Source organism: Jaculus jaculus, chromosome 1 (assembly GCF_020740685.1).
Source record: "Jaculus jaculus isolate mJacJac1 chromosome 1, mJacJac1.mat.Y.cur, whole genome shotgun sequence".
NCBI classification, from domain to species: domain Eukaryota; kingdom Metazoa; phylum Chordata; class Mammalia; order Rodentia; family Dipodidae; genus Jaculus; species Jaculus jaculus.
The window spans coordinates 164,058,960-164,075,915 of NC_059102.1; the positions used below are offsets into that span (position 1 = coordinate 164,058,960).

A 16,956-nucleotide genomic window follows, 5' to 3' on the forward strand; every position below is an offset into this window, starting at 1 on the left:
AAGCGGAAACGGCCGGGGAGATCGGAGGCATGTGAACCAGACTGACATGGCTCGCCTCTGTCTCCCGCCCTCTCTTGTCTCGAAAATAACTTTTCTTTAAAAGGGGGTAAAACAACAACAAAAGATAATTCCAGTAGCCGTCCCACCCCCCTCCTCCGCCTTCACACTCTTCTTTTAATTTTTATTTTATTTATTTGAGGGTGCAAGACAGGGAAAGAGGTACACACACACACACACACACACACACAAAGAAAGAGAGAGAGAGAGAGAGAGAGAGAGAGAGAGAGAGAAAATAGGCGGGCCAGGGCCTCCAGCCAGTGCAAACGAACTCCAGATGCGTGCGCCACCTTGTACATCTGGCTTATGTGGGTCCTGGGGAATCGAACCGAGGTAGTTTGGCTTTGCAGGCAAAGTCCTTAACCGCTAAGCTATCTCTCCAACCCCACACTCTTATTTTTTTCCTCCCAGTCGTGTCTGGTCTGTGAGGGGAGCCGGGGGTTGGGGGAGGAGCGGTGTCCTCCGGTCCATCTCAGTCCGTCTGTCGGGGCGAGGGGCCGATCCCCGGGCCACCCTACACTCGGGCTGCCACCATGATCTGTGAGATCGCCACCGCCGCGTCCTTCGTCTCCAAGTTCCTCGGCACCACGGGGCTCACGAGCGAGCGACAGCTGCAGACCTTCAGCCAGGGCCTGCAGGAGCTGCTGGCAGCACATTCCGAACGTCACTGGTTCCCAGAAAAGCCGCGCAAGGGATCAGGTTACCGTTGTACTCGCATCAACCATAAAATGGATCCACTGATTGGAAAGGCGGCCCGGCGGCGGACCGGACTGAGCAGGCAAGACTTGTTCAGGCTTCGTCCAAGAGAACTCGCCCTTGGCGCGGACCCCTGCGAAGCGTCCTACAGAACTGGACGGGACCGCTCCACCTGCGTGCCGGGCCGGGCGAAGGCTCACCAGCAGGAGGCAGCACTCAGCACACCGACGCGCAAATAAATGGCAGACCGCAGAATCAGCGGAAAGCAGGAACTTCTCCCCCTTCCGAGAACTACAATATGATGACTGTATCGGGCTAAGATATAGTCTATGGGGCTGGAGACATGGCTTAGCGGTTAAGCGCTCGCCTGTGACGCCTAAGGACCCCGGTTCGAGGCTGGATTCCCCAGGACCCAAGTTAGCCAGATGCACAGGGGGGGGCACACGCGTCTGGGGTTTGTTTGCAGTGGCTGGGGGCCCTGGTACACCCATTCTTTCTATCTGCCTCTTTCTCTCTCTCTCTCTCTGTCGCTCTCAAATAAATAAAAATGAACAAAAAAAAAAAGATATACTCTATGGCTGGATCATCTTATAATGGATGGATAAATTCGACTTTTGCTTTGGGTGGCGCTCCTCTTGGGGAAGGATTATGGACTTTAAACCATGTCACAGCTGTAAAGATCTGGCACAAGATAGAATGGTTTTTTTTGTTGTTGTTTTGTTTTTTTTTTTTTTTCCAGGCAGGGTCTCACTCCGACCCAGGCTGACTTGGAATTAACTACATAGTCTCAGGGTGGCCTTGAACTCATGGCAATCCTCCTACTTCTGCCTCCCAAGTGCTGGAATTAAAGTCGTGCGCCACCACGCCCGGCTGGTAATTTTTTTTTTTTTTAAGTGACAGTGTCATAGTTTGGACAGTACCTTTAGTGATTTAATAGCCTGTGAGTCCACGTTAATGATGATCACTTTATTTGCTAGGGAGTGAAGTCCTAGGGCAGTTTCAGTTTCTCCCAGACATCATACCTAAATTTTCACATCAGTTCGTACATTTAAGGAAAATCTGTATTTCAAAGAACCTTCCTTGCAGTAGATCTTGCAGAAGAGTTTGCACTTATCAACGACTGCTTTTTGGCAGCTCAGTAGGAAAGCTCAAAATTTTAAGCATGGTGGTACCAGAAACTTTACCTAGCATTTAGGTGTATAAATATACATACAAACTAGTACACATGACCTGGGAAAATTATCAGACCTTGTATTGTGTTTTTTGGCTTTGAAAGTAGCAAGTGACCAGAATCTGCCTTGGCAACAGGCTTTTTGTTTTGTTTTGTTGTGTTGTGTTGTATTGTGTTGTTTTTCGAGGTAGGGTCTTACTGTAGCTCAGGCTGGCCTGGAATTCACTAAGTAGTCTCAGGGTGACCTCAAACTCACGGCGATCCTCCTTCCTCTGACTCCCAAGTGCTGGGATTAAAGGCATATGCCACCACATCTGGCTGGCAACAGGCTTTTAAAAGACCTTCAAAAGACACTGTCAGGGCTGGAGAGATGGCTTAGCTGTTAAGTGCTTGCCTGTGAAGCCTAAGTACCCCGGTTCGAGGCTGGATTCCCCAGGACCAAAGTTAGCCATATGCACATGGGGGCACATGCATCTGGAGTTTCTTTGCAGTGGCTGGAGGCCCTGGTACACCCATTCTCTCTATCTGCCTCTTTCTCTCTGTTGCTCTCAAATGAACAAATAAAAATGAACAAAGAAAATTAAAAAAAAAAAAGGCACGGTCATCCAGGCGTGGTAGTGCACACCTTTAATTCCAGCATTCAGGAGGCACTGGTAGAAGGATCGCCATAAGTTCGAGACCACCCAGAGACTACATAGTGAATTCCAGGTCAGCCCGAGCTACAGCAAGACCCTACCTTGGAAAAACAAACAAACAAAAAAAAGACACTACACTATCTCAACTGTGGTTGTTAGTACCAGCCAGCTCTCTGTACAAGCTAGCTTGTAGTTTTCCTTTTTTTTTTAAATATATTTTCTTAAGATTTTATTTTTATTTATTTATTTGAGACAGAGGGAGAGAGAATGAGAATGGGCATGCCAGGGCCGCTAGTCACTGCAAACAAACTCCAAATGGATGTGCCACCATGTGCATCTGGCTTACATGAGACCTGGAGAATCAAACCTGAGTCCTTAGGTTTTGCAGACATGCACCTTAATTGCTAAGCCATCTCTCTATCCCTAGTTTGTAATTTTCTAAGACTGAGTAAACTGCTTATTTTTAGAAAGTAGAGGTCTGGTTTGTAACTTTCCTTGTACTTAATTGGGTAAGTCTTTTCCACAAACCACCATCTATTTTGTGAACCTTCTTATTCATCTTTTATTTGGTAACTTATGAACTGGTGTAAATTTGTACAGTCCATGAATATTGATTGTGGCAAAGTTGCATAGATTTCTATATTTTGGATGAGAAAATTTTCTTCTGTCTATAATACATTGTTTCTTGTCTTGGCATTAAAGAAAAATCAAAACAGGGCTGAAGAGATGACTTAGAGGCTAAATGACCTTGGGCTAGAGAGATGGCTTAGTGGTTAAGGTATTTGCCTGCGAAGCCTAAGAACACATGTTCAGATCTCCAGGTCCCAGGTAGACAGATGCAGTGGTGCAAGCATGCAATGTCGCCCATGTGCCACAAGAGGATGCACATGTCTGGAATTCATTCAACAGGGGCAGATAGGCCCTGGTGTGCCCGTTCTCTGTCTCTCTCTCTCTCTCTCCCCCTCTTTTTGTCTCTCACTCAAAGAAAAAAATAATTTAAAAAATTTTTTAAAGAAGTTAAATGACCTTGCTTGCAAAGTCTGCAGGCCCAAGTTCAGTATTCTGGTAACCATATAAAGCCACCGTGATCCCAAAGCACCTATGACAATAGATGGCGGAGCCAGGAAAATCTGAAGGTGATGGGCCAACCAATCTGACATTTGTTTGCAGGGGCAAGTGACTGTCTCAAAGAAGGTGGAGGTTATTGTCAATGTGTGATTTGTGTTTCTGTTTTACAGATGATCTAATGTGATAGACCAGTTTTTATAATGATATTTAGATAATACTAATAACTGTATATTTGACAACCTATTAAAATGTTTTGCATTGGAAAAAAAAAAAGAAATCTGACATCCACACACATCCTCCCCCAAATAAATAAATAAATAAAAGCTTTATTACAGGTATGTATGTAAAAGAAGAAATATAATATATACAATGTGTCAGGCATCTACTGGATGGTCTTGAAGCATGCCTCCCTTGGATAAGGGAATCACTGCACAGCAACTTTCTGAAAAACATTTTTTGTTGTTTTTTTTTCAAATTTTTATTAACAACTTCCATGATTATAAAAAAGATCCCATGGTAATCCCCTCCCTGCCCCCATTGTTTGTTTGTTTGTTTTGAAGTAGGGTTTTGCTTTAGCTCAGGCTGACTTGGAATTCACTATGTAGTGTCAGGGTGGCATCGAACTCACAGCAATCCTCCTACCTCTGCCTCCCGAGTGCTGGGATTAAAGGTGTGTGCCGTAACACCCGGCCAGAAAAACATTTTTTGTTGTATGTATATGTTTGTTTGGTACATGCTTGTGGATGTATAGGTACATGTAGAGGCCTGGGCTTGATTTTGTATGTCTTCCTCAAACACTGTCCACTTTATTTACTGAAGCAGGACCTCTCACTTGAAACCAGAACTGACTAAACTAGTGGAGCTGGCCAGCTTGCCCCAGGGATCCCCAGTCTCCACCTCCAAAGCCTGGGATTGTTGACCAGCCCACCTACCACACCCACCTAGTACAGAAAACTTTGAAAAGGTCATGGGATATTTTTTCCTCCACTTCCTCCTTCCTATTAACTAGACTACAGATGTAATGCCTGGAATCCAGCAGCCATATTGATTCTTAAAGTAATAGAGTATGTTTTATTAACCATTTCTTTTTTTTATTTGAGAGAGAGAGCACGCACTATGGCCTCCAGCCACTGCAAATGAACTCCAGATGCATGTACCATCTCTCCAGCTCAAGGACGTATGTTTAATGTGGTAGGGAGAGCAGATAAAATAGACGCGTGTGTCCCCAACAGTTCCATGGCTGCCACTGTAACCTTAGTACATCTGTGAGCTAAGCCTCCATCTCAAATCACTAGCATCCAAGAAGGTGGGGAAAGCTTCCTGCTGCCTTCCCTCTGTGAGGAGTGTTTCCTGGGTAAGGCATCTTACCTCTACAAAAGACACAGCTCAGGCTGGAAGAGTCAGTGCATGTTTATTAGCCTTAAAGGTATGCATTCACACCAGGCATGGTAGCACATGCCTTTAATCCTAGTACTTGGGAGGCAGAAGCAAGAAGATCACTATGAATCGGAAGCCACCCTGGGATTACATAGTGAGTTCCAGGTCAGCCTGGGCTAAAGCGAGACCCTACACTGGAAAATAAATAGTATGCATTCACACAGACCTACTCAAGCTGCTCCTCGTTACAGAGATGCACACATATTTTATTTATGTTTTATTTATTTATTTGAGAGAGAGAGAGGAAGAAAAACAAGCAGAGAGAGAGAATGGGTGCCAGGGCCTCCAGCCACTGCAAACGAACTCCAGATGCATACCACCCCCTTGTGCATCTGGGGCTTACGTGGGTCCTAGGGAATAGAACCACAATCCTTTGGCTTTGCAAGCAAATGCCTTAACCACTAAGCCATCTTTCCAGCACCTTGTTTTGGTTTTTTAAAAATATTTTATTTAGGGGCCGGGCGTGGTGGAGCACGCCTTTAATCCCAGCACTCGGGAGGCAGAGGTAGGAGGATCGTCATGAGTTCGAGGCCATTCTGAGACTACATAGTGAATTCCAGGTCAGCCTGAGCTAGAGGGAAACCCTACCTCAAAAAAAAAAAATTATTTGAGAGAGGAGGCAGATGGGGAGAGGATGGGTGTACCACGGCCTCTAGCATGCACCACCTTATGCATCTGGCTTATGTGGGTACTTGGGTCCTTGGTCTTCACAGGCAAGGGTCTTACTTGCTAAGCCATTTCTCCAGCCCTGTTTATAAAATTTTTTTAATTTAAAAAATATTTTATTTATTTATTTGATAAAGAGAAAATGAGAGAGAGAGAGAGAGAGAGAGAGAGGAAGAATGGGTCTGCCAGGGCAACCAGCTACTGCAAACGAACTCCATATGCATGCACCACCTTGTGCATGGATGCTGAGGAATAGAACCTGGGTTCTTTGGCTTTGCAGGCAAGTGCCTTAACTGCTAAGCCAATATTTTTTATTTTTTTATTTTTATTTTTTTCTCAATTTTTATTAACATTTTCCATGATTATAAAAATATCCCATGGTAATACCCTCTCTCCCCCCCCCACTTTGCCCTTTGAAATTCCATCTCCATCATATCCCCTCCTCATCTCAATCAGTCTCTCTTTTATTTTGATGTTATGGTCTTTTCCTCCTCTTACAATGGTCTTGTGTAGGTAGTGTCAAGCACTATGAGGTCATGAATATCCAGGCCATTTTATGTCTGGAGGGAATGGTTTTAAGGAGTCCTACCCTTCCTTTGGCTCTTACATTCTTTCTGTTTAAATTTTTTTTGTTTATTTTTAGTTATTTGAGAGCGACAGACAGAAAGAGAAAGAGGCAGATAGGTAGAATGGGCACACCAGGGCCTCCAGCCATTGCAAACTCCAGATGCATGCGCCATCTCGTGCATCCAGCTTATGTGGGTCCTAAGGAGTCAAGCCTTGAACCAAAGTCCTTAGGTTTCACAGGCAAGCGCCTAACCGCTAAGCCATCTCTCCAGCTCCCCCTCCCTGTTTGTTTGTTTTGTTTTGTTTTGTTTTTAATGAGAGAGAGACAGAACTGGCACACTAGGGCCTTTAGCCACTGCAGTCAAATTCCAAACACAGGTCCCCCCTTCAGTGCATGTGTGACCTTGCATCACTTTGTGCCTCTGGCTTATGTGAGATCTGGAGAGTCGAACATGAGTCCTTAGGCTTTGCAGGCAAATGCCTTAACCGCTAAGCCATCTCTCTAGCCCTATTTTGGGTTGTTTGTTTGTTTGTTTTGTTTTGTTTGTTTTTTTCAAGGTAGGGTCTCTCTCTCTCACTCTAGCTCAGGCTGACCTGGAATTCACTATGGAGTCTCAGGGTGGCCTTGAACTCACAACTATCCACCTACCTCCAACTTCCCATTGCTGGGATTAAATGTGGGTGCCACCACGCCCGGCTCCATTCTGGTTTTTTGAAGCAGGGTCTTGGGAGCAAGACCCTACCTCGAAAAACTAAACAATTTTTTTTGAGGGAGGCTTCAATGTAGGGTCTACTCTAGCTCAGGCTGACCTGGAATTCACTCTGTAGTCTCAGGGTGGCCTCGAACTCAAGGCGATCCTCCTACCTCTGCCTCCCAAGTGCTGGGATGAAAGGCATGCACCACCACACGGGTTTAATTTTTTTTTTTTTAAAGGAACAAGCCCCGTGTGGTGGTGAACACATTTAGTCCCAGCACTTGGGAGGCTGAGTAAGGAGGATTGCTGGAGTTCAAGGCCACCCTGAGACTCCATAGTGAATTCCAGGTCAGGTCAGTCTGAGCTAGAGACCCTAAGTAAAAAAAAAGTAAAATAAAATAAAAAAGAAAGAAAGAAAAAGTCTATGTCATCCAGGCTGGCATTGGTCTCACACTCCTCCTTCTACCAACACCAGTGTTAGAATTCCAGACGTGCACCACGCCAGACTGGGCTAGTCTCTGTCCTGTCTCCTTAGTGCCATATGGCCAAAACCCAACCACTACCAGCACAGTGCATTCCCCTGTGCCAGCAGCCTCCATCGGCCTACTCATGATCTCAGCATGGATAGAGCCTAGGCTTGGCCTAGGCCAGCGGTGCCAGCATCCCCTGTCCCCCAGCAACTCTCTCTCCCAAGTACAACCAACTCCCAAAGGGCTGGCTCCCCAGCTCCTTCCCTGTGAGGCTCCATGCCCAAGCAATAAGGGAGAGCCCTGGGGTAAACTAATGGGACCATTTGCATCATATCATGGGATGGGGAGCTCAAAGCACTGACCATAGGACTAGGATTTGGCTTCAGTCCCCACTTGGCACTTTTCCAATGAACAGACTTCATTGAGAACAAGTTTTTTGTTTGTTTGTTTGTTTGTTTGTTTGTTTGTTCGTTCGTTTTTTGGTTTTTCGAGGTAGGGTCTCACTCTAGTTCAGGCTGACCTGGAGTTCACTTTGTTGTCTCAGGGTGGCCTTGAACTCAAAGTGATCTTCTGTGGTGGTTTGACTCAGGTGTCCCCTATAAACTTAGGTGTCATAAATGCTAGTCTCCCCAGCTGATGGCAATTGGAAATTAATGCCTCTAGAGGCGCTATATTGTTGGGGGCGGGCTTATGGGTGTTACAGCCAATTTCCTCATGCCAGTGTTTGGCACACTCTACTGTTGCTTTTATCCACCTTGTATTGGCCAGAGGATGATGTCCACCCTCTGCTCATGCCATTGTTTCCCCCTGCATGATGGAGCTTCCCCTTGAGCCTGTAAACCAAAATAAACTTTTTTTTCCTCCAAAGCTGCTCATGGTCGGGTGATTTCTGCCAGCAATATGAATCTGACTGCAACATCCTCTACCCCTGCCTCCTGAGTGCTGGGATTAAGGGCATGTATCACCACACCTGGTGAGAGCAAGGCTTTCTAAATTGTCTTTTTGCTTTCTTGTTTGTTCTTGTTTATTTTTTCCATTTATTTTTTTTTCAAAGTAAGGTCTCACTCTAGCCCAAGCTGACCTGGAATTCACTATGTAGTCTTAGGGTGGCCCTGAACTCATGGCAATCTTCCTACCTTTGCCTCCCAAGTGCTGAGATTAACAATGTGGCTGTTCTTGTGTTTTATATAGGGTCTCATACCACCCACGTTGTCCTTGAACTTGTTAGGTAACCCAGGCTGGCTCTGAATGGCTGATTCTCCTGACTCCATCTCCCAAGTGCTAGGATTACAGGCCACTTCACCATGTTCACCTCTTTTGATTTCTTCAGAATCATTTATTGAGATGAGGGATGAAGCTCAGTGAAGCGCTTGCCTGGCATGCATGAAGTGCCAAGTTCAAATCCCCAACACCACATAAAGGCGATATGGTGGCTCATGTGAGTAATCCCAGCACTTGGGAGGCATTACAGGATGATTTCCACAAGTTTGAGACCAGCCTGGGCTACTGAGACCCTGTCTCAAAACATGAAAAAAAGGCCTTCTCGGGGCTGGAGAGATGGCTTAGCAGTTAAGTACTTGCCTGTGAAGCCTAAGAACCCTGGGTTCGAGGCTCAATTCCCCAGGACCCACGTTAGCCAGATACACAAGGAGGCGCATGCATGCATCTGGAGTTCGTTTACAGTGGCTGGAGGCCCTGGCACGGCCATTCTCTGTCTCCATCTGCCTCTTTCTCTTTCTGTCTGTCACTCTCAAATAAATAAATAAAAATAAAAATAAACAAAAAAATTAAAAAAAAAAAGAAAAGAAAAGAAAAGGCCTTCTCCAGATGCAGGATCTTGACCCTGACCTTCCAACCTCTAGAATCCAGCAAGGCACAACTTTTATTGGTAGGGTCCCACTTTAGCCCAGACTGACCTGGAATTCACGCCCAGCACAAATCTCTTCTTTAATTGCCAAATGTCCAGCTTCCTGCTATAGTAACAGAAACTGGACTAAGCCAGTATGTGTTGAATAGCTATTTTGCTCAATGGTTTGGTTTTCTAAACTGGCCCTTTGGCCTCTACAGTCCATGAGACAGGTACACCACTTTGTCAGGTGTAGCCTCAGGCATCTAGGGCCTGGCCGGACTTATCTCAGGCTTGAAGCCCCGCCGCCTGTCCCCTGGGAGACAGCTCTGCCACATTCTCCTGTCAGTTGTTGCTTGATTCCCCACTCTCCCTGCGGGGCCTGGAGAAGTTCCAGGACTGGCCCAACCTGCTGTACTGCTCATCTCAAGAAGCTGAGCCCAGCCCCCATCAGTTTGTCCTAAGGGGCCACCAGGACCCTGGAAGCCCCCTTATACCAGACTAGGGGCCTACTGGCAAGAGACCATGGAAGAGACACTTCATCCAAAGCCTCACAAGGGTGGCTATGTGAGCAACAGAGACTGGGCTTCTGCTGGTGGCATGAGGTTATAGGGAGGATGAAAGAGCACAGGCCATGGGCAGCTGTTCTCTGCTAGCCCCATACACTGATGCAGGCTTAGAGGCACACAGGTTCCCTGGTAAGAATCCCATGCCTCAGTTTCCTCATTCACACCAAGAGGATCTAAGAGAAGTGAGATCAGGGAAGAAATGGGCCTCTGAACCACACACTTCAGGAAGGATTGCACTGTGACCCAAGCTTGACCTTGGGGAGGGTCTGGTGGGTGGCTGCAAAAGAAACTAGAAGGGTGCCAACCCCTGCTCCACCTTCAAGACCTGAGGGTTGGCAATTCAGACAAGACAACAATGGAACGAAGGCTGGAGCACTGAGCCCTACTGTCACCCCCAGCCATCTTCCCTGATAGCCAGTGGCCCCCATTCCAGAACCCTCACGGATCCTTCAATGCCCCAAGGCTTGAACGTGACTTCACTGCCCTGAAGAAATCTCCCGGTAGTTGAGATGCCTGTGGACTGGAAGGCAACCCACTTTCTTACTGCTCTCAAGGTCCACTGACCTCATTATGTCCTCTGAGCCCAGCAGCCCCACACCCCTCTAACTCAATCCCATAAGTCTCTAGTCTACTTGACTCTGAAGGACCTCTTCCATCCTGCCTGATGTCCCAGAGAGTGAGGGCTGCTACAAAGCCATCTCTAGGCCAGCACACATCTTACTGTGACTGCAGAGCAATTAGGTGCAATTAGGCTTCTTCTCAGGAAGGCTTCTTGACCGAGCTAGCCCTGCAGGCTCTAATGAAGACATCAGTGCTAGCAGCCTTCCTGGGAAAGGGAGCTGAGAATCCTCCTAGAAGTACTGGAGTCTGACAGACGGGAGGCCTGGAGCTAACCTTCCTGTTCTGGGCATCTGGGATAAGTGACATCAGCCAGCTCCTCAGGCCAGGCACCAGAGAATTCAGATTCCACTGGGCTGGCACCAGCCTGGACTACCCTTTGCCCTGTGCCCAAGCCAGGCTTTTCTCTGCCAACTCTGGCTCCTCAGCTTCCAGAGGCCTGCCATGGCCCTCTTTAGTGACGCTGGGGCTCCCCCTTTCCTTCCCCTTCCCCCACCCCAAGCCCTGCCCCTGCCTAATGGCCTTGATCCACCAGTGACTATGCTATAAGAACCTTGGCAATACAGCAATTCCACACCAGGGGCACAAACCCTGAACCAGAGTATTATTTATTTATTGCAGAGATATGGCCAAGGTTCCAGTTAGTTGGCCCCAGCTGAGGTAGTGCTGAGGCTCTTGGCCCAAGGCGAGGGAGATGAGAAGAGCAGAGGGCCCACATCTGGCTGGGGCCTCAAAGCTGTGAGAGAATGTTGGGTGCCAGGCTGCAGGTGAGGCCTGTACCATCCGGTTCCAAGTTCAGGGCCTTCACTTTGCCATCCTCTATCACCATGGAGAACCTGCCGGAAAGAGGCACCAGGCCAGCTGCAGGAGCCCAGCCTGGAAGCAGCAATCCAAACCCCAGTATGCCACATGGAGAACTTGCCCACTCTACCTTTTGAGCCGGCGATTCCCAAAGAGGGGCACCAGTGAGTCATCTAGCAATAAACCTGTCTCCTGGATTAAGGACAGAGAAACCCATCAGAAGACCCCAAAAGAGGTCAGGGGCTTGTCTCCACATCACATGATCCTCCAAGGCCTGGCCAAAGACAGAACAAGGGGCACACTCACCTTTCCAAAGGCCCCAGTGGGGTCAGCTAGGAGCCGAACCTGTGCAACAGAAAGTAAAGGTCACAAACAAACCTCCTATCTGGCCCCAACCACCTGCAGCCTTCATACCTCACCTTGCCTTTGGCCTTGTGGGCTCGACCCCACTCTTCAGTAACAAAGACATCGTTGACACTCAGACATGCCAGCACCTCAACACCCTTGGCCTTCATAGCCTCAGCCTGCTCCACAAACCCAGGCAGGTGGGTCTAAGACGGGAAACAAAGCATCAACAGAGGGACAATGCTTTGTGCTCCTCAGCCCACCCTTTCTTCTTCACTTGCTTCAGTGTGAAACATTCCAGTTCCTTCCCGCCTTGGCTACTAGGAAGCTCAAATCCAGATGTCCTATTGTCAAAACCATAAAATTCCAACATAGGCAAAAATGGCTTATTTGTGCCAGGCATGGTAGCGCACGCCTTTAATCCCAGCACTCGGGAGGCAGAGGTAGGAGGATCACCATGAGTTCGAGGCCACCCTGAGACTACATAGTGAGTTCCAGGTCAGCCTGAGCTAGAATGAGACTCTACCTCGAAAAACCACAAGAAAAAAAGTCTATTTGCCCTTTTACCAATTAACTTTCACAGTGCTTGCCATCCAATAGGATCAATCAACTGTTAGGTTCATTGGTCCTTTTCTCCTACAGGTCTGATGCTATGACCTGCCCAGGCCCCCTCGTATTTCTAGCCCAGAACACACTGAAGTGCTTTCCTTTTCTGCTTTTTACTTTTATTTATTTATTTTTGTTTTTTCGAGGTAGGGTCTCACTCTGGCCCAGGCTGACCTGGAATTAACTATGTAGTCTTAGGCTGGCCTCGAACTCATGGCGATCCTCCTACCTCAGCCTCCCAAATGCTAGGATTAAAGGCGTGCGCCACCACACCCAGCTTTTATTTTTATTTTAGTTTTTCGAGGTAGGGTTTCACCCTGGAAATCACTATGTAATCTCAGGGTGGCCTCGAACTCATGGCGATCCTCCTACCTCTGCCTCCTAGTGTGCTGGGATTAAAGGCACGCCACCACGCCCAGCTCTGATATGCTTTCTTAAATGCCATATTATCTGCACACTCTGGCTGTAAACACACAATTAAAGAATACAAAGGGCTGGAGAGATGGCTTAGCGGTTAAGCGCTTGCCTGTGAAGCCTAAGGACCCCGGTTCGAGGCTCGGTTCCCCAGGTCCCACGTTAGCCAGATGCACAAGGGGACGCACGTGTCTGGAGTTCGTTTGCAGAGGCTGGAAGCCCTGGCGCGCCCATTCTCTCTCCTTCTGTCTTTCTCTCTGTGTCTGTCGCTCTCAAACAAATAATAAAAAAAAAGAATACAAAAGGGCCAGGCGTGGTGGCGCACGCCTTTAATCCCAGCACTCGGGAGGCAGAGGTAGGAGGATCGCCATGAGTTCAAGGCCACCCTGAGACTACAGAGTTAATTCCAGGTCAGCCTGGACGAGAGTGAGACCCTACCTCGAAAAAAAAAAAAAAAATACAAAAGATCCCAATTTCTGACTCTCAGAGGGAAGGCCTCACCTTAGAACAGCCAGGAGTGAATGCCCCAGGGACTCCAAACAGCACACCCTTCTTACTCTTGAACAGTTCTGCCAGGTTCACCTTGTTCCCAGGCTGCTCTTCAAACACCTCCACGGAGGGGATAGCATCTCCTACCTAGAAGCAAGGACTCCAGGGTAAAGGGGGCGAGGAAGGCACACAGCAAACCACAACCAAGAGACAGCCCAGTGTCTGCGGAGCCAGTGTGGTAATCCAACAGAGAAGCACTGCCTGCCAGTTTCCAGGGGCTCCTTCCCGGTGCCTTCTTTGGTATCTCCTGATCACCCCACATCTTCCAAGTTTCAAGGAAGCCCTGCTCAGCTTAAAGACCTGCTGGTGGCAAGCGAGAAAGGGCGTGGGAGGCCTCAAGTATTGCGACACTGTATAGACACACCATCCATTTTAAAGAAATGTGGGCTGAAGGGATAGCTTAGCGGTTAAGGCGTTTGCCTGCAAAGCCAAAGGACCCCGGTTTGGTTTCCCAGGGCCCACTTTAACCAGATGCACAAGGGAGCGCATGCACCTCGAGTTCTTTTGCAGTGGCTGGAGACCCTAGCGCACCCATTCTCTTTCTCTCTCTCTCCCTCTTTCTCTGTCAAATAAATAAATAAATGAAAATAAAATATGTTTTAAAAAATGTATCAATGGACAAAGAAGGGGTGTGAAGGACTGTGATTGGGGGCAAGGAGGCCCTGGCAACAGGAAAGGAAATAATCCATGTCAGTTCTGAGGGTTCCAGCTATGCCAAAGAGAGGATGGAAAGTTAGGTGCTGGGAAGACAGGTGAGGTGCGCAGACCCCAACACTGGGAGCGGCGGGGGGTGGGGGAGGCAATCTTTAGGAAGCCCAGAGCTGGGAGTAGGATGAAATAGAAGGTGGAAGTCTCAGCCGGGCGTAGTGGGGCACGCCCTTAATCCCAGCAGAGGTAGGAGGATCGCTGCGAGTTTGAGGCCACCTTAAGAGTCGGTGGTGAATTCCAGGTAAGCCTGAGCTACAGTGAAACCCTACCTTGAAAAACAAAACAAAACAAAAAAGAAGGTGGAGGTCTCAAAAGAGTGGAGAAAAAGAAAGATCCAGAGGCTAATGAGAGACGGAACAGAAGACAGAGGAATCAGCCACAGAGCAGAGACAATAGTGGGGCGGGGGGGAGCTGAGGAGGAGCACCTAGGGGCTCCAAGGGACCATAGCTGTTTCAAACCATGGGATGATGTCTAGTGCTGTCGTAAAAGGTGGCCTCAGAGTTTGAAAGGGGGTCATGCTGCAAGGAAAATGCTTCCAGAAGATAGGATGACAGAGCATTAAATCGCCTGAAAATGGTGAAGGCCTGTCACCAAGTATCAGGTCAGTAGATGGGTCCGGAGGTGACTGAGAGGTTCGGGGGTGAGGGGGATGTCCCAGGAAGGAAATGAAGCTCGAGGACCCTAAAATGAGCAAGAAGGAAGGGTAGCGGAGAGGTCTTCTTGAGAGGTTGAAAGTGCAACGGGTCCCCAGGGCAGCAGGGTGGGAGTCTGGAGGGCAAGAAAGTCGGCGACAACCTCAACGGGCGAGACAGGGTCGGCCTTAGGAAGATGGGGAGAAGGGGTCGGGCCCGGCCGGGCCAGCAGTCACCTGGATCGGGGCCATAGCTGCGGCGGTGCTACTGAAAGTGCACACCCTGTCACGCGCCCACCCTCTTCGTCCTTCCCGTCCTGGTCCAGCTGCCGCGCTCTTAAAGGAAGCCGCACCACTGAGCACCGAGCCCGCTCTGCGACCCAGAACACCAAGCCAGGTCAGCCCCATGCCCTCCCAGCAGCTAAAGCCCACCCACCAGGCAGGGCCAAGGCAGAGGCGCGACCTCGGCCGGCCCCGCCCCCCGCGCGTGCGCCAGCGTGCGGGGCGGAGACTTCAGGGGTCGCGCACCTAACTTGCAATCCAGCCGTGCCCGTGTTTGGAGGCAAACGTACGAGTAGGGAAGGGAACCTTTCCCTGAACGGAAAGCCAGAGTCGGAAGAACCGTATGGGTCGCCTGCGTGGGCCTAAAATATGCTTTTAGACTGTGACGAGAGAGCCTGCAGTGCAGCTGTCCTTACATAATTTGCATTTTACGTGTGCTTTACAAAGTGTGGGCTCCGGCATTCGCCGTAGCAATCGGCTGGTGAACCGCTTCCGGCAGCAGCGTGTGACTCAACCTCAGGCCTCTCACTGGCTCTGCTCCCGCAGGCGCGAGAGGCGCTGGCAAGATCACCGCTTCCGGTCCTCGCTGCCGCCCAATGGCGTAGAGCGCATCCGTGACGTCATCAGGACTGCGCCTCCTCGCGGTTCCGGCCTGGGGAGATCGAGAGGCGCGACATGAAGCTGCTCACCCACAACCTCCTCAGCTCGCACGTGCGCGGGGTGGGGACGCGCGGCTTCCCCCTGCGTCTCCAGGTATGGCGTGGGCTCTCTCGGTCCTCTCCTGGAGGGATAAACTGCGGTCCCGGCCCTAGCTGACCAAAGCTCCTCACCGCGCAGGCCACCGAGGTCCGCGTCAATCCCGTGGAGTTCAACCCGGAGTTCGTGGCGCGGATGATACCCAAAGTCGAGTGGGCGGCGCTCGTGGAGGCGGCTAATACCGTGAGGACCTGACCCTCCATGGCCGGCCGGGGAGGGGCGGGATTGGGTGCCTAGAAACCATCTAAGCCTTTTGCCCACAGCTGCACCTGGCTGAGATCCCCACAGAGCCGGCTGAGGGATACGAGCACGATGAAGCGTTTCTGAGGAAGATGCACCACGTACTCCTGGAGGTGAGAACCTCTCCATCACTTGCTTCCCGCCCCACACACCTCCACCTCCCACGCTGAAGCTGCCAGGTGCTCAGCTCTGCTCCATTCCCTCGCAGGTGGATGTGCTGGAGGGCACCCTGCAGTGCCCAGAATCTGGTCGTCTGTTCCCTATCACCCGAGGCATCCCCAACATGCTGCTAAATGAGGAGGAAACGGAGACTTAATCGTGCTAGCCACCACTTGCATTGTGTGACCCATGCATTTCTCTTGTGTATCTTGTGTGCTAATTTTTCTGTGTAACCCCTCCCTCCCCCAGCCTCTACCCATGGACGCACTGAGCACAGCGTTCTTGAGCTCCATAGTATATTTTTTTTTTCTCATTAAAGGTTCAAAACCAAAAGCGGTTTCTCTTTGCAGCAAATATACATTAAAATAGAGTCTCTGTACAGCCCAGGGCTCTGGGCCCAGGCTCGCCCCATGTCCCTGCGCCTCCCTGGCCAAACCCAAAAATAAATATAGTGTTATTGCTCTGCAGGGCATAGAGGCAGTGCTCTCCCCGCCCCCTGAGGAGGCTGGGTGAGAGCTGATAGGAGGGGCCCTGGCCACCCCAGGGGTCCAGGGGCTGGAGCCGGCTTGGAGTTATTGCTTCAAGGGGGGGGCACTAATGCCCAATGCAAATGAGAGGAGCGAAGGGGGCAAGGGCCTTTGCTCTCCGAGTCCCTCTGCACTGGAGAGGGTGTTGGATTAAGCAGCAGCAAAAGCATCACCCACTGGGAGACCCTGGCCTCCATCCCCTTCCCTCCCTGAGATCAGGTTTCTGCCTCCCACACATCCCCTGCAGCCCCCTATGGCTTCCGCAAGGCCCCCAACACACTTGGGGGGCATGTTATGGCTTGCAAGGGGCAGCACTGTGCCCAGCTCTGGGCATTCACTTCCCAGCTTCTGACACCCCCAAAAGGGGGGAGGGGAGGGCATGACGCCTGCTCCCAGGGGCTGATGGCATTGCCCTGGCCCTGCCAGCAGGCTGTGGCACTAC

General features: G+C 49.7%; 2 protein-coding genes and 1 pseudogene across 2 annotated transcripts; 2 read left to right on the forward strand and 1 right to left on the reverse strand.

Moving 5' to 3' along the window:
• The first annotated feature begins 578 nt into the window (after window positions 1-578).
• LOC101594265 lies at window positions 579-1,072 on the forward strand (annotated as a pseudogene).
• Window positions 1,073-11,084: 10,012 nt separating this feature from the next.
• Window positions 11,085-15,015, reverse strand: Prdx5 (peroxiredoxin 5). The gene is made up of 6 exons (XM_004656455.3): window positions 14,788-15,015; window positions 13,163-13,297; window positions 11,716-11,847; window positions 11,603-11,641; window positions 11,427-11,488; window positions 11,085-11,331 (listed from the first exon to the last, which is right to left on the reverse strand). The coding sequence occupies exons 1-6, from the start codon at window positions 14,956-14,958 to the stop codon at window positions 11,226-11,228; spliced, it is 645 nt and encodes a 214-aa protein (XP_004656512.3). The 5' UTR covers window positions 14,959-15,015; the 3' UTR covers window positions 11,085-11,225.
• Window positions 15,016-15,122: 107 nt separating this feature from the next.
• On the forward strand, window positions 15,123-16,336 carry Trmt112 (tRNA methyltransferase activator subunit 11-2). Its single transcript, XM_004656611.2, has 4 exons — window positions 15,123-15,585; window positions 15,670-15,771; window positions 15,852-15,941; window positions 16,037-16,336. The coding sequence occupies exons 1-4, from the start codon at window positions 15,508-15,510 to the stop codon at window positions 16,142-16,144; spliced, it is 378 nt and encodes a 125-aa protein (XP_004656668.1). The 5' UTR covers window positions 15,123-15,507; the 3' UTR covers window positions 16,145-16,336.
• Window positions 16,337-16,956: the final 620 nt, after the last annotated feature.

Excerpts from the sequence above, each read along its gene's own strand:
- Prdx5 (XM_004656455.3), bottom strand. The coding sequence starts at position 14,958 with ATGGGGCTGACCTGGCTTGGTGTTCTGGGTCGCAGAGCGGGCTCGGTG. Across the intron at positions 11,489-11,602 it reads CCACTGGGGCCTTTGGAAAG|GAGACAGGTTTATTGCTAGA; the intron begins GTGAGTGTGCCC and ends TCCTTAATCCAG. Across the intron at positions 11,332-11,426 it reads GGGAATCGCCGGCTCAAAAG|GTTCTCCATGGTGATAGAGG; the intron begins GTAGAGTGGGCA and ends TCTTTCCGGCAG.
- Trmt112 (XM_004656611.2), top strand. The coding sequence starts at position 15,508 with ATGAAGCTGCTCACCCACAACCTCCTCAGCTCGCACGTGCGCGGGGTG. Across the intron at positions 15,772-15,851 it reads TCGTGGAGGCGGCTAATACC|CTGCACCTGGCTGAGATCCC; the intron begins GTGAGGACCTGA and ends TTTTGCCCACAG. Across the intron at positions 15,942-16,036 it reads TGCACCACGTACTCCTGGAG|GTGGATGTGCTGGAGGGCAC; the intron begins GTGAGAACCTCT and ends ATTCCCTCGCAG.